Source organism: Pogona vitticeps, chromosome 9 (genome assembly GCF_051106095.1).
Source record: "Pogona vitticeps strain Pit_001003342236 chromosome 9, PviZW2.1, whole genome shotgun sequence".
Lineage (NCBI taxonomy): Eukaryota > Metazoa > Chordata > Lepidosauria > Squamata > Agamidae > Pogona > Pogona vitticeps.
In genome coordinates this window covers 21,836,563-21,848,852 of record NC_135791.1, presented here as the reverse complement: position 1 = coordinate 21,848,852, position 12,290 = coordinate 21,836,563, and the positions used below count along the sequence as shown (strand labels likewise).

General features: G+C 44.4%; 1 protein-coding gene across 1 annotated transcript; it reads left to right on the top strand.

Annotated features, from left to right (window-relative positions):
* Window positions 1–1,455: 1,455 nt before the first annotated feature.
* On the top strand, window positions 1,456–7,532 carry LOC110090694 (uncharacterized). The gene is made up of 3 exons (XM_020814448.3): window positions 1,456–1,477; window positions 3,346–3,568; window positions 4,406–7,532. The coding sequence occupies exons 2-3, from the start codon at window positions 3,352–3,354 to the stop codon at window positions 4,909–4,911; spliced, it is 723 nt and encodes a 240-aa protein (XP_020670107.2). The 5' UTR covers window positions 1,456–1,477; window positions 3,346–3,351; the 3' UTR covers window positions 4,912–7,532.
* Window positions 7,533–12,290: the final 4,758 nt, after the last annotated feature.

Sequence of the window (12,290 nt, the reverse complement as noted above, 5' to 3'; positions counted from 1 at the left end):
ATAACAGTAAATATACAAATACAAACATAAAAAATCAGCAAATACTCTGCTAAAATATGGTGAACAAAAGCAACACCAAAACACATTTTATAAAGTAAGGTAAAACAATCAGTTTAAAAACCCAGCCAGTCACTGAGAGAAAGCTTCTCTAAAGAGAAAGGTCATCTGTGTTCCAAAAGCATGGAAAAGGTAAACATTTCTGGTTTGATCTTCAAAAAGCCTGGTTCTATATATTATTCTGTGTTTGCATAGGACTGCATTGCATTCTTTATAACACAATTGTATGTGTGTCGATTCAGAAGAAAGACCCACTGAGCTGAATGAGACATACGTTCCTATGGCTGTCATTTACTCTGGAATTAAAGATCAAATGTAGTCCTCTTCAGAACTAAATGTGGATTTGTTAAGTAAAATCTTTCAAATCGCTACACTTTTAAAACATTTTTGTCACAGCAGTTCCTTGAGCTACCCAAACAGCAAAATCAGCTCTTTGTGTGGCAGGTCAAACGACTTATTGAATGTCATGCTCCTATAAATTTCCCTTCTCCGTTTTCATTCAGCTATTTTATGTTTGCTTTTAAAAAAGTTAATACTAAGCCCAAACAGGTTGAAGTTGGCTCGACACACAAGGCTGCTTTATAAACAAAACATGGTCAAACACCATCCATCACAAATTGGAAAAAGAACACCTCAGAAAAGAATAACAGATAACTTTATAGTTTTGGAAGAGATAGCCCTGTTAGTCTGATAACTTTGAGTGCTTGAGTATGCAGCGTTTGTCCTGTCATTGGTCTTTACCTGCTGGTTTTAAAATTAACTTTCTGTCCTGGGAGTCAGGACAGTCCTTCCACTTTTGAACCACACAGATGGAGAAATTAATGTCCCTATTAATTTCTGTAATTGGTTTGTTTGCCTTTCTCCCCTCTGCCTGTAAGGCTCCTGGATGCTTTGACAACTGGACGTACAGGCGCAGATTCAACTGGTGAAGATTTACCCATAGTTTTATCTGGATGACGCTTCATCGGTTGAATTTCTTTCTGCTGTGCTGCAGTTAAAAGTCCAAAAGAGACCAGACCGTGGGGAAGAAAAGGGAATTGATTTGCATACTGAAATGAATGAGCTAATTTCCATTGAGGGGCCGGTGCATGCGCCGATGCCCTAGTCTAGGGTTCCCATTGCTAGCCCAGGCCACTCAATACGCATGCGTGGAACGCCATTTTAAAAGCGTCCTATCGGCCGGTTAAAACTCATAGATTGGGAACCATCAAGCCTATGAATGAGAGGCAGGGCGCTCTAGGACACTAGACTCGTCGCTCCCAAGTCTTGTTGCGCCGTTTCTATGGCGGCGGCAGGGGGAGCTACGAAAGTGCCTGACAGGAAAAGTAGCGTTGCTATAGAGAGAAAATACGAAACCTTCGTGGTCAACCGATAATTCCTTTTCCTCCGGGTTAAAAACAGAAGGAGGAGGCTTAACAAGGTAACGGGCGTACTGGTTAGAAATATTATTCAGGCGGGCCTTACGGGGCGCCCTACAGGAAACGCCGCTTGGGGCCTTGCTGGGAAAAGGGGGCCTAAACGGCCCCCGGAAGCAGGGGCGGGGAAGCGCGCCGTGGGAAACAGAAAAGGCGAGCGAGGGGGGAGGCGGCTCAGTAACGATGGCGGGGAAGGGGCGCGGGAGGAGGCCTGGCAAGGGAGCCCGCCTGGTGGTTTGGAGAGCCGGGACGGTTTGAGAGCGGCCAGCCTCGGAGGTAAGGGAGAAGCCGTGGCCTCCAAGGGAGGAGGATCTGGGCAGTTGAGGCGTAAAAGGGAAGGGAGAGCAGCCCCTTCTGGAGGGGAAGGGACTCCCTACAGGGGCGGTGGGCGCTCTTTGGGGTTAGTGGGTTGGGACGGGCACCCCACACACTCCTTGGGCACTCTTGAGTGTGGAGACGGGGCCAGGCGGGTCCTGCCTCTCTGGTAGGACAGGCAGACAGGATTTGAGATGGCTGGGAGGTGGGTCAGCACCCTTTTTTTATTTAATGTATTCATTTTTGTTTAGAGTGTTGTTGTTTTTTTACCCTGCCTTTTTCCTTTAAAAGGACACAGGGTGGGTTACATCATTAAAAGACAATATTAGAACTTAAAAACAACGAGTATATGAATACTAAAAAGGGATGAACAAATACCCTACTGAAAAGCAAAGCCAACAGTAAACCACATTCAAAGCACAACTATCCGTTACCCCCCCTTTTTTTTTTTAGGCAGCCAGTCACTTAGAGCAGTGGTTCTTAACCTTGGGTTACTCAGGTGTTTTTGAACTGCAACTCCCAGAAACCCCAGCCAGCACAGCTGGTGGTGAAGACTTATGGGAGTTGCAGTCCAAGAACACCTGAGTAGCCCAAGGTTAAGAACCACTGACTTAGAGGAAGCTTGTTTGAAGAGAAGGATATTTTGTCTGCTTGCAGAAGGAGAGTAAAGGTGGGGCCAGCCTGTCCTCCTGTGCAGTTCCAGAGCCTGGGAGCAGCATCAAAGGCCCTGTCCCATGTGGCCACCAAACACACATTTGAAGCTGGTGGTAGATCTGCTACTGTGGTTTAAGATAAGGAAACCCTCTTATTGTAGGCTGTGGTGGGTTGGTGTGATTATAGGGAAAGCTATACTTTGGAAAAGCTATACTTGGGATCACCTCATCTTCTGGAGCAAGAAAAACACGTTCAGGGATGGTATAAGGGGAATGACAGTTTGCAGTTAGTAAAGAGGGGATGTCTGCTGGAAAGTAAGCTTGGAGTGGAACTAAGCTACTTATGGGGGAGGGGGGAACCATCTGCAGCGTGATAGTTATGTTAATGTGCAGCAGCCAAAGCAAATCCTTTCACCTTTAGGCTATGACAGATTGTTGCTTTGGCTGCTGCACAGTCACAATAAGGATAACAGTTCCTTAATACATTATAAACATTTGTATAAACCTTTTTGATTGTACATCAAGCGTTGCTCAGCGTTTCAGGTGCATACATGCAGTATGCCTTGTTGTGGGTGGAATTGTAAACACCAAAGATAGACTAGATTAAATAACTCAACATTTATCAAATTGATGGTTGCAACACACATCTTGGCATTAGACAAGCCAATGCATGTTTATAGTGTATTAAGGAACTGTTATTCTTAATCAATGCTCTGGTTATAAATCATTCCTAAAGAATTTCTGTAAATGTTTGTTTAAAAGGCTGCTTCATGGTAACGGCTGTTATAATTGCCAGAGCTTAATAATATAATGTAAGTAGAACCCTGCACTTCGATTAGCTTGAAGCATATACGAGATAGCGAGAGTAGATATTTTGGGTCAACTGTTTGGCTTAATTCTTGCAGGAAGCAATGGCTGAATCTTCCACAATTAGCAAACCACTGATGGCTGAACGGCCTCTTAAAAATGTGCTGGATTGCAATGGTCTAGATACTTCACAGATCCAGGAGCATCGGTCTGCCAGCAAATCAGAATCCATCTGCCTTGAGGAGAACCCTACAACACTGCCCTCTGTCTGTCCAAGCCCACACGGCAAGGGTGAAGAATCTCCTAGCAATAGTATAATCTGTGAGTCCTGCGGCTTGCTTTTGATATAATTGAAGACTTCATAGAGCTTTATATACAATTGTATCCGGTTAGTTTAAACAACAGTTAGTTTAAATAACAGTTTAAAAAGTGGCAGAAAGGAATCATAACATTTCTTTTTATGTTTTTTGTTTTGTTTTGTTAGCACTCTGAAATAAGTGTGTGGAAAACTGTGGCTTCCTGAGACTTAGGTTTTTGTTCTTTGCATTGCAGCCTCTGCATTTTAAATAGCTACTTTAGCTTCCTTGCTTACCACCTGAGGCATTACCCAAGTCCCTACATATCCTAAGTTTTGTCTTAACTATGTAAGGGGTCCCCAACCCCTGGTCCGCAACCAAGCACCGGTCCGTGGCCTGTCCCCACGCGAGCGCCCCCTGCGCATGCACTTGAGCATGCCACGCCCCTGTGCGAGCGTGTTGCCCCCTGCGTGAGCATGCCATGCCCCCTCATGAGCGTGTCACGCTCCCCCCCCCAAACTGGTCCATGGTTGGGGAGGATGGAACTATATAATTTACATGGAAGCATCATTTATGCTTTTGCTGTCATTAAAAAGTGGGAAGGAAGAAGTTGTGAATGTTTCTGGATGATAATGTAATGGCTAGGAAGGTGAACTTTCTGACCTTGCTCTGTCTAATCCTTTCTCCACAGTGATATTCACAAAAATACACTGTTCAGTGTTTTAAAAGTTTTTATTATATGGTACTGCATTTTGAATGTAATTGTATAATTTCAATGTTTATAGGTAGAGGTAGTATCCAAATATGTAGAAGAAATGTGTTCTGTTAGGCAGTCTTTGATTCTGTCTTTTCTTGTCTCCAGATAGCTTAGGTGCCAATCAGTGTTTTCACTGCCTAATCACTTTCCCGGATGAGAAGTTCAAGGAACGGCATATGAAGCGGGAGCACCCGGAGGACTTTGTCCAGGCCAACCTGCGCGATGCCCTTTTTGTCTGCTTCATTTGCAACAAGGCTTTTGAGAGTTCTCGGGCTCTCATCTGCCACCAGCGGCGTCACACACCAGCACCTTCTGACTGCATGCGTCCCTCCTTTGACTGCCCTGACTGTGGTCGCCGCTTTGGCCAGCTGGTCAACTTCCAGCATCACCGCCTGGGCCATGCTGCTGGCCACAGCTTGCCTCACCAGTGCCCGGACTGTGGCAAGAGCTTCCGACAGCTTTCAAACTTGCGCCGGCACCAGGCTTTCCATCAGCAGACTCAGGAATTGCTGCCCTCCCGCCCTTATTCGTGTATGGAGTGTGGGGAGAGCTTTAACCAAGAGGCGGGGTTGCATGAACATTACATCCGCCATGCCCGTGGGGAGCTCTAGCAATTGCTGTCACTATATGGATGAATTCTACGGAGGCAGAAAGATGACAGGCATTGCTGTGTGAGGTTCCAAGCTAGAATGTCTAAAGGAACTGTATTATTTAGGTTGGGAATTTGGAAGGAAAAGCCTACTCGTGCAGTAAAGGTTGTGCTTGGTTTTGTTTCAGGTAGGAATTGTTCAGGGGTGTGTGTGAAGGGGTATTTTCCTGAGAGCAAGAACAATTGGTGAATTGGAGGGGAACTTCCCTGTTTAGAAGGTGCTGATTTCCACTGAGTTTGTTGCCAGATTTGATGCTGCTTATGTTATTGGGAAGCTCCTGTCAGCAAACTCCCAATGCTTTGGGGGTTTTCCGGACAGATGAGATCTGCTGTTGCCACAACCTTTTTATTTTGTGGTGCTGGTAGAGGAAAGAGATTTGGAGTTCTGTGAGTCCTTCAGGAAAACTGTTTACCTTTATCAGAAGGTAGGGATGTAAGTGATCTGACCAAGAACCCAGAAGGGGCTAACTTGGGTGCCATATATTCTAATCGGACTGTGCCCTTGTAGATTCCTATCGGGGAAGCAGAACTCAGATGCAGCAATGGTCTGCTTTCATAAAGGCACTTCGTAATTGCACAGACGCACTTGAAACCATGATGTAGGAGACTAATCAGTGATTAATTGTTGACTGCTTTATCTTTGCCCTTTTCGGCTAAATGAAACTGAATATGTGAAAGAAAAAGGCGGCATGCTTCTGGAGCCTGAACACAATATTCCATCAGCAGAATTATGGATCTCGTAAGATTTAATATATTGCTGAAAAATTTTCCTCCCCTGGATTATACATAGCTTTTGTCCAGAATAGGGGTTTGAAAGCAGTCTCTTCAACTGTGAATATTCCAGATAATGAATCTTGGACTCATTGAATGTGTGATTGTCCCTATGGCTTCCCGGTCTAAACTCCTTGATGTATGTTCCCCAAAATTATATGAAAAGAAATATCTGGATTTGCGGCAATCTAGATACTGTTTCCAGACAAGGCATTCTGACTGATGGAATTTTACAGGGATCTATATGGCTCTGTCTTTTATTTGTAACCCTGTAATGTTTTCTGGCCACATGGTCCATGTTCTACTACCACAGAAAATCTGTTAAGGAGGGGGGTACTTACACATGTTCTTTTGACTGGGAGTCAACCAACTGGAAGCATTCTTTACCATTGCTACAGGCCAGTTTTTCCTCCTCTTCTGTGAGAGATAACCTTTGAATCTACAATTCACCCCTTCTTAAAGTTACATTCTCTTACTCTTGCAGCTTAGTTCCTCCTGGTATCCTACTAAAGACATGCCTAGGTTTTTTTTTTAGGTATCCAACAGCCTCTTTTCCCTGTGCTAGGCTGCCACCTTTTAGAGGGTCTAGCTTTTTTTTTTTTAGTAATCATCACAGTTTCTTACCTATGCCACCCCTTTTCGGGGTTTTTGAGGCACAGAATACTCCGAGGTGGATTGCCATTCCTTTGTTTTGGGGGATGCCACGGAACTGGGCAGCTAATCCAAGGCCAGACAGACACCAGCCATTTTTAGTTAAATTGGCTTTAAAAAAAAGAATACATGGCTGTTGTTACTCCCAAAAGCAAGACATGACTTTTTTCAGGTAAAGCAGTTACTTAGTTCAACTAGATATCTATAACTCCTAAAAATATTCTTAATTAATTTTGTTCTGTACACATGAGCTGTGCATTCCTGTGCACATTGTGTGTGCATGATGTGCTGTCAGCTTGATCCTGTGAATTTATGACTTCCCAAAGGTCCTATCATTGACAGCCCTGCACACACTGGACCATATTTCTTGATCTTTTTAGGTTAGCTGGATATTTAAAGTAACTTATCCTTGTGATCTACTCCTCTCCTCTTCTCTCCCCCCCCCCCCCGGGCTTCCAGTAATAAAGTAGCAGTGTATGTTTCCCTTCCCCTTAAAGCAGAGTTCAGCAATTTGCGGCCTTCATGAAATCGTGAGCCACAAATGAAATGGTGAGTCCCCAGCAGCCAAAATAACCATTGTGAGTTGTTACGGGAGTTGCAGTCCAATAATAGGTGGAAACCAGCAAGCTGCCTATCCCTTAATTAAAGGAAAACGTATGTTTTCTTTCTTTGGTAGGGAAGAAGCTGTACTCCTGTTTGCAGCTTGCCATTTTTTACTTAAGGGCTACAACAAACAAGCATTTTTTTTTTCCAGAGAAGTATGACAGAAAACTTAGCTTCTGGAATAGTTTACTAACAAGATGATTGATGTACAACTATAATGTGAACCCAATTGTTGCTTCTTAGTAACTGATAAACAAGCACCTATTGTTAGGTGTTTAATACACTCGTCCGCATTCCACACACTATACTCAAATGCAGTTGACGTTTTACTTGGAGATTAATGGAAACACTGTGAATGTGATACAAGGGCTAAATTGGGGGAACCGGCTCTGGTCTCCTTTCAAGGAGACCAGTCATGATCTGGGAATCATTGTGCATACACCATATTTTAGGTAGTTCTTGTTGGCACATGACGTATAAAAATGTGATCCTAAACATTCAAATGAAACAATGTTCTCTTTTTAATAAGGAAACAATAAAAGGTTGATACTGAGTGAAGTGACCAAGTATGAGGTTGTATGATTGGTGGAGTAACGTTATGTCCCATCAGTTTGTCTCTGATTAGTGGTGATCTCCATGTTCTCAACTCAGCTCTTGCAAAGTCAAGCCTGTGGTTTCCTTTAGGGTGTCTGTCCATGTCATATTTGATCTTCCTCCTTTCCACCTGGTGTCCACCTTTCCCAGCATGATTATTATCTTTTCTAGAGAATCCAGCCTTCTCATGATGTGCCCAAATAAGACAGCCTCAGTTTCAACATTTTTGCCTCCAGAGATAGTTTAGGCTTGATTTGAACTATGACCTACTTGATTGTATGAACTAATAGTTTGTATGGGGCAATAGTGTTGGAGTAAAAAGCAAATTTGTGCAGCGGATGGATAGATGGGTGACCCTGGATTTTTCATTACTCATTTTTGAATCAACAGGGTTTTTTTCCTCTAGTAATCTGACTATATCTTGGAAAGTTGAAGAGCTTTGAAGTGGCCTCTTGGAGATCAAAAGATAGTCACCTCTTTTAAATGGAGAGTATGTGGATCTCCAGATATTGTCATTCCGGAACTCCAAGTGGTGAAGGAAAATAGGAATGTGCAGAACATATCTGGAGGGCAAGACATTCTCCATCCCTGTTTGAAGGGTGAGGTCTGACTATTGCTCAGACAGCTGTGCGCTTATTTTGGAGATTTTTTACCCAAGCATTTGCTGATGAGATACCAGAATGTAAATATTACCTTGAGTGAATAGATCACGAGTCTGCACATCATTTTCAACAGCAATAACCCCACTGTTTTTTTTAATAAGTTATCTTCATATGAGGAAGGGAGATGAGTCAAGACAGATTATATATTTTAAAAGACTGAAGTAAAACGTGTAATAATAAAGACAGTGTCCCCCCATAACATCAACATTCTCCCACTATTTTATATCATTATTTAATAGATTGGTAACTGATAACTATAATGCTATAAGCCTCTGCGGTAGTGACAAATGCTAACTGGTTATACTGAGCATTAGCCTGTAATTGAAAAACCAAGTTCTGTGAACTAAGAATGCATTCTGTCTTTGTACCGATCAGGATTGAAAGAACTATGCAGACAAATGTGCAAACAAAGAAAGTTTGGGGTCTGGATCGCCACTTTGTTTTCAGACTCCAACGTTTCTGAAAACAAAGTGGAAATGCAACAGTAGCTGGATGTCACTTTATGTCTTCCAGCTTTCAGAATCTGGAAATCTTTTTGGAGTATGGCGACTCAAATCCCTGGCCAAATTGGCCACTTGCCGCGCTGGCCAGGGATTCAGCAAATTGTAATCAAAGAATGTATAGATAAACAAAAACGTAGGTCACGTTAGAGATCAAGACAATGTCTCCCAGCAACATTCCATTCAGAGACTGAAATCTAATCGTGAGCTGCAATTAGAACAGGCCAGTTGAATGAATTGAGATTTAGCGAGTCAACTCTATGTTCAATTAAGTCAATGGACCTATTCTAGTTGTGACTCACTACTAGACTTCAGCCAGTGCCAAGCAAGAGCCAAGGATTTTGAATACAGATGGATTTTGAATAGTAATGGTTCATCCTTCAGATGGGTGCTCCAACTTCCCTTTCCTGCCTCCTCTAGCAGGTGCCCTTTCAGAGGCAGCCTTCTGGGCTTCCCTGCCCTACCTCCTCCTCTGAGTGGGCGCGCGCCAGAGGAGGCAGGGGAGGGAAGCATGAACACCTGTTCATCCAAAAGGCAAACCACCAAAGCAGTGGTTTGTACCCATCTGTAGTTTAGAACATTTGACTTGGCTCTCAGCAGTAGCGAGGGGCAAAAAGTCATTCAGATGAGGCCTGTATCAACAAGCATTGCTTCCCTGCTGTTTAGGGATCACAGATCCATTTGCTGAAACAAGATCACTTGAGAATCAAAGCCTTAAAAAGTGACATGCACCAGTGTCAAGCGAGCACAAGGTTTCAACAAGCTCTGGTTACAATGTCCAGTGTTTCTCCACATTGGAGGGGACTGGAGGAAAGATCCATCGCAGGTTACAAGTCATGATTGTACAAGTACAATCTCCAGGCTTAGAAGGAAGGGACCTGCAGATGCAGGGGAGGGGTACCAGGAAACAGGGATCTAGTGGTCTCGTGTGCTCCCCAAAGGCATCTGGTGGGCCCCCCGTGAGATACAGGAAGCTGGACTAGATGGGCCTTTGGCCTGATCCAGCAGGCCTCTTCGTTCTTATGCCTGTACTTTCAACAGTGCAGACAGCTGGAGAATCTGCCTCTGTTCCAATCACCATGGTGTTTTTTTTTTATCACAACACAAAATCATAACCTACACAAATCCAAAAAAAATTGTGTGTACTGGATATTTTTCATTGTTGCACAGTGGCCGTTATCAAGAGCAAGAGGCAAACAAAGGCTGCCCATTTTAAGCATGCCTTCTTTGAGGTCAGGCAAACATGGGGCAGGAGTTCTAGGTCTGCATCTCTTGTCTAGTAAACGGGACAGTAACCTTAATGTATTTCCTGGACCATCTTAGCTAGGCTTTGCATGCCTAACTCTTCATTCTTTCTGGGTGAAAAAGCAAGGAAAAAAGGACATTGCCCATGGTATATAAACCACTGATTCATTCTTTTGGCTGAACAAGCAACCGGTGCTTCCCAGCACCACCTCCTCTGATGGGCGTCTACTCAGAGACAGTGCCCCGAGGAGGCGAGGCAAGGAAACTGGGATTCTGCCTCTGGCAGCTGGAGGAGGTGGTTGGCTGGGAAGCACCACACCACCTGTTTGCCCCCCCCAAAAAAACACAAGCAGGCGCAAACCACCGAATCAGTGGCTCATGCCCATCTCTGATATCAAGAAGCAACATTCACATCTGCAGCTGAGTGCTTGTCATTGATTTTATACAGCAGTGAAGAACACACAACAGTGTGGTCCATCCACACCTGCCATGTGCCTCCCTCTGATACAGAACGCTGGTGGCATAGCTGCAACCATCGGGTTCTCAGTGAGGTCAGGATCTCTGTTCTGCATCCAAGTTCTCTACTCTCACAGTTCTTGGGATAAAAGGTTGTGGTTGCATCATCATCTACCCTTCCAAGAGCAAAGAACAACAGTGATGGATCTCCACCACCAAACATCTATTTGAACACCATGGCATGGAATTGTACTTGTGGGTAAATCCCCAGGGAACCCTGCTTGGAAGCCAGCCAAGCAGCAGTTGCATGAAAACCAGGGAGAGATCTCTGATAAAAAAGACACTGCAGACTTTATCTTGTTAGTATTCAGGTACCGGTAGAGAAGAAGAAGAAGATGAATATAGCTACCTTCTTCACCCCGGACGTTTTTATTAAGCACGCAAAACAAGCAAAATTAGCATAAGATAAGAATTTGGCCATAGAGGCGTCGTGTGGTTATCAGTCTTAAGGCATTCCACGCCTGCGCACAACGAGAATCACATAACAATGGGATGATTATAAGGAGAATCACAGGAGAATGCATGATTGTACTACAATAGCTTAATTGGCTGACGTACAGAACCAACAGCATTAATTTCTGCTTGCTTAGTTGCTAAATCTTGCCATCCTTGAAGGCAAATGAGTCCTTCTGCTGGTGGAAGGAGACCCCTACTCCAGTCACTAGGGGCCGGCTGTTGGGCGGATGAGGATTCCGGGAGAGTCTGTGTCTGTTTGTCCTTGAGACTGAGTTGCAGTTCGCGGACGCCTTGATATGGGAGCAGTTCAGAACTATGAGAAACTGCCGCGGCATCTCCCTGTGCCTGTGCTTGTGTTCCCTGAACGCCAGGATAAGCAGTTTCTAAAGCAGCACCCATTGTATCCATTAAAGGACAGTTAGAAATTTTGTTCTCAGTTGCCTGATGAACGGCAGGACTGGGAGACAATGCTGAGGTGTTCCCAGGCTGAGGCTCGGTTGGCTGGGCAGAATGAGACAGAGAGTCCAGCAGTGGAACCGAGGGGGCTGGTGTGAGAGGAAGGGGAGGCAGAATTTGAGGGAGTTGTTTGAACAGATTATTTTCAAATTCTTGGTCGAAAAGAATGTTCCGTGGTGGTGCCAAGCCTTGAAGGCTGGTACGCACTTTGCAGCATGTAGAAAGCACTTTTGCTGTAACTCTTGGATGTCCCTGTAAACAGCTGCCTATTTTAGACCATTCCTTGAGGTCCAGTGTCCCTTCTTCGGGGATCCAGGGACATACATCCCGAATAGTATGAACTAAATCTTCCACTTCTGTGCGTGTGGTCGTGTGACCATTCCTTTTTAATAAGAAGTGGAGGTCCTGTACTTCCTGAAGATTAGATACAAAGCTCCCCATGTTGCCAGGAGGCTAGGTGTCTAACTTGACAAATTCAACACTCACCCGGGATCCTTGCGGATGTGTGACGTCTGAAACCCTTGCCGGGCGAGGGCAGTGTGAATTGTCGCGCTGTTGCGTTGCTCAGCTTGTCCCGTGCTTCTTGCCTCACACGGGGCACCAAATGTGGGTAAATCCCCAGGGAACCCTGCTTGGAAGCCAGCCAAGCAGCAGTTGCATGAAAACCAGGGAGAGATCTCTGATAAAAAAGACACTGCAGACTTTATCTTGTTAGTATTCAGGTACCGGTAGAGAAGAAGAAGAAGATGAATATAGCTACCTTCTTCACCCCGGACGTTTTTATTAAGCACGCAAAACAAGCAAAATTAGCATAAGATAAGAATTTGGCCATAGAGGCGTCGTGTGGTTATCAGTCTTAAGGCATTCCACGCCTGCGCACAACGAGA